This window comes from Fukomys damarensis, unplaced genomic scaffold (assembly GCF_012274545.1).
Source record: "Fukomys damarensis isolate Sample0158 unplaced genomic scaffold, DMR_v1.0_HiC HiC_scaffold_16, whole genome shotgun sequence".
Classification (NCBI taxonomy): domain Eukaryota; kingdom Metazoa; phylum Chordata; class Mammalia; order Rodentia; family Bathyergidae; genus Fukomys; species Fukomys damarensis.
The window spans coordinates 96,579,160-96,581,058 of record NW_022900928.1 but is presented as its reverse complement, the minus strand read 5'-3'; the positions used below and the strand labels follow the sequence as shown (position 1 = coordinate 96,581,058).

Sequence of the window (1,899 nt, the reverse complement as noted above, 5' to 3'; positions counted from 1 at the left end):
CTGAGGCCGCGGGCCCCACGTGCATCAAGCTGGGCCAGTGGGCCAGCACCCGGCGCGACCTCTTCTCCGAGGCCTTCTGCGCCCACTTCTCCAGGCTGCACGTCCGCGTAGCCCCGCACCCGTGGGCGCACACGGAGCGCTTCCTCCGCCAGGCGTTCGGGGATGACTGGGAACGCGTCCTCTTCTTTGAGACCCGTGAGCCGGTGGGCTCTGGCTGCGTGGCCCAAGTGTACAAGGCGTTTGCCAGCCCCGCTCTCCTGGAGCACAGCGAAGCACTGGGCAGGGGTGAGGCCTCCGGAGCTGGGGCTGCCGAGGCACTGCGATCGTGCTTTGGGGCCCTCAGGAAGGAGCAGAGGCCCCCCTGGAACCTCTCGGACCAGGCCCTGCTAGAGCAGCTGCTGCTCTCCACCACCGCCCGGGGTAGGCCACACAGCCTCGTTCCGGTGGCAGTGAAAGTGAGTGCTTCTCTCCAGCCTCGGGAGACCGGGGAGGGCGGCACCCCATAGTCACCCCGGCCCTGCTGCCCAGGCTCCTCTGAATGCCTGGAAGGGCAGGAGCACTTGGAGTTTGGAATATTTGCATAAACAAAATGAAATATCTTGGGAATGGGTCCCACATTTCAAGAAGAAATTGATTTCTTTCATATTTACCTTATAAACATCCACCGAAGAGAATCCTGGGGCATTTTTAGTGCACCTGTGTTAGGACCTCAACCCATCACATGAGGTTGAGTGTGCACAATTCAGTACCGTATTTAAAAGTTTTAAAACTTTGACTGGGTGTGGTGGTGCATGTCTGTAGTCCTAGCACTCTGGGAGGCTGAGACAGGAGGTTGGAAGTTTGAACCCAGTTGGGGCAGCTTAGTGACTTTCTTGAGACCTTATCTCAAAAAAAGGGCTGGGAATGTAGCTCAGTGCAAAAGCCCTGGGTTCAATCCCCAGCCCCCCGCCCCCCAGGCAAAAAAAATTCAGAGCATTTTGGATTTCCGATGTTTGGGTTAGGGCTGCTCAACCTGTGTTCTGTCATCTTGCTTGGTATTTGCTATGTGCAAGCTGTTTTCTCAGCTTTGGGGAATGGTGGTGTGAATTGTCTGATCTGAAGTAGTGAGGAGGGAAGGGTTGGAATTGGCTTCCTGGGTGGAGGGACCATCCCCCAGGGCACCTGGCCCCTTTGCCAGCACTGGCTCCTGACCCCCTCCCTGCAGGTGCTGCACCCGGACCTGTTGTCCCAGGTGCAGGTGGACCTGCTGCTGCTGAAGATGGGCAGCCAAGCCCTGGGGCTGCTGCCTGGAGTCCAGTGGCTCAGCCTGCCGGAGATAGTGGAGGAATTTGAGAAGCTCATGACCCAACAGGTGAATGCTTCTCTCAGTTCTACTTCCAGTGAGCCGAGAGTAGTCAGGGTGAGTGATGCCAGCTGATAAAACAGAGCACCCAGAGCAGACACAGGCTTCTTGCAGCCAGGCACCTCTCCTAGCTTGGAAGCCGAAGTAGGGAGCACCCAGGAGCAGAGGGCCACTGAAACTATTTGCAGGTACAGCAGGACACTTTCCGAGGGTCTCCACAGGTTGGGACAGGCTCAACCAGGCCACCCCAGCCCAGGACTAAGGCAAAGGAAAGTGAGGGCACAGGTACTCTGGGCTGGAAGTGAGGCTGGAGCTGGAGTGGCAGAGAAAGGGGGAGGCACCACATCAGAGGGGTCTATGACAGCAGTAGGGGCAGAATCCTGGCCCATCTGAATGTCAGTTGAAGGAGTGCACACTTACCAAGGTGCGGTGGTGACAACACGCCTGTGATCCCAGCTATTCAGGAACCTGAGGCAGGAAGATTGTGAGTTCAAGATCAGCCTGGGAGATTTAGTAAGGCTTTGTCTCAAAAAAAAAAAAAAAAAAAAAAAAAAAAA

At 56.3% G+C, this 1,899-nt stretch overlaps 1 protein-coding gene across 1 annotated transcript in view; it reads left to right on the top strand.

Annotated features, from left to right (window-relative positions):
* Adck2 (aarF domain containing kinase 2) overlaps positions 1-1,899 on the top strand; it is an 11,395-nt gene that overhangs the window by 1,424 nt on the left and 8,072 nt on the right. Inside the window, exons 2-3 of the mRNA XM_010631714.1 lie at positions 6-455; positions 1,205-1,351. Of these exons, the coding sequence (XP_010630016.1) occupies positions 6-455; positions 1,205-1,351 (597 nt within the window). The remainder of the gene's footprint in view (positions 1-5; positions 456-1,204; positions 1,352-1,899) is intronic.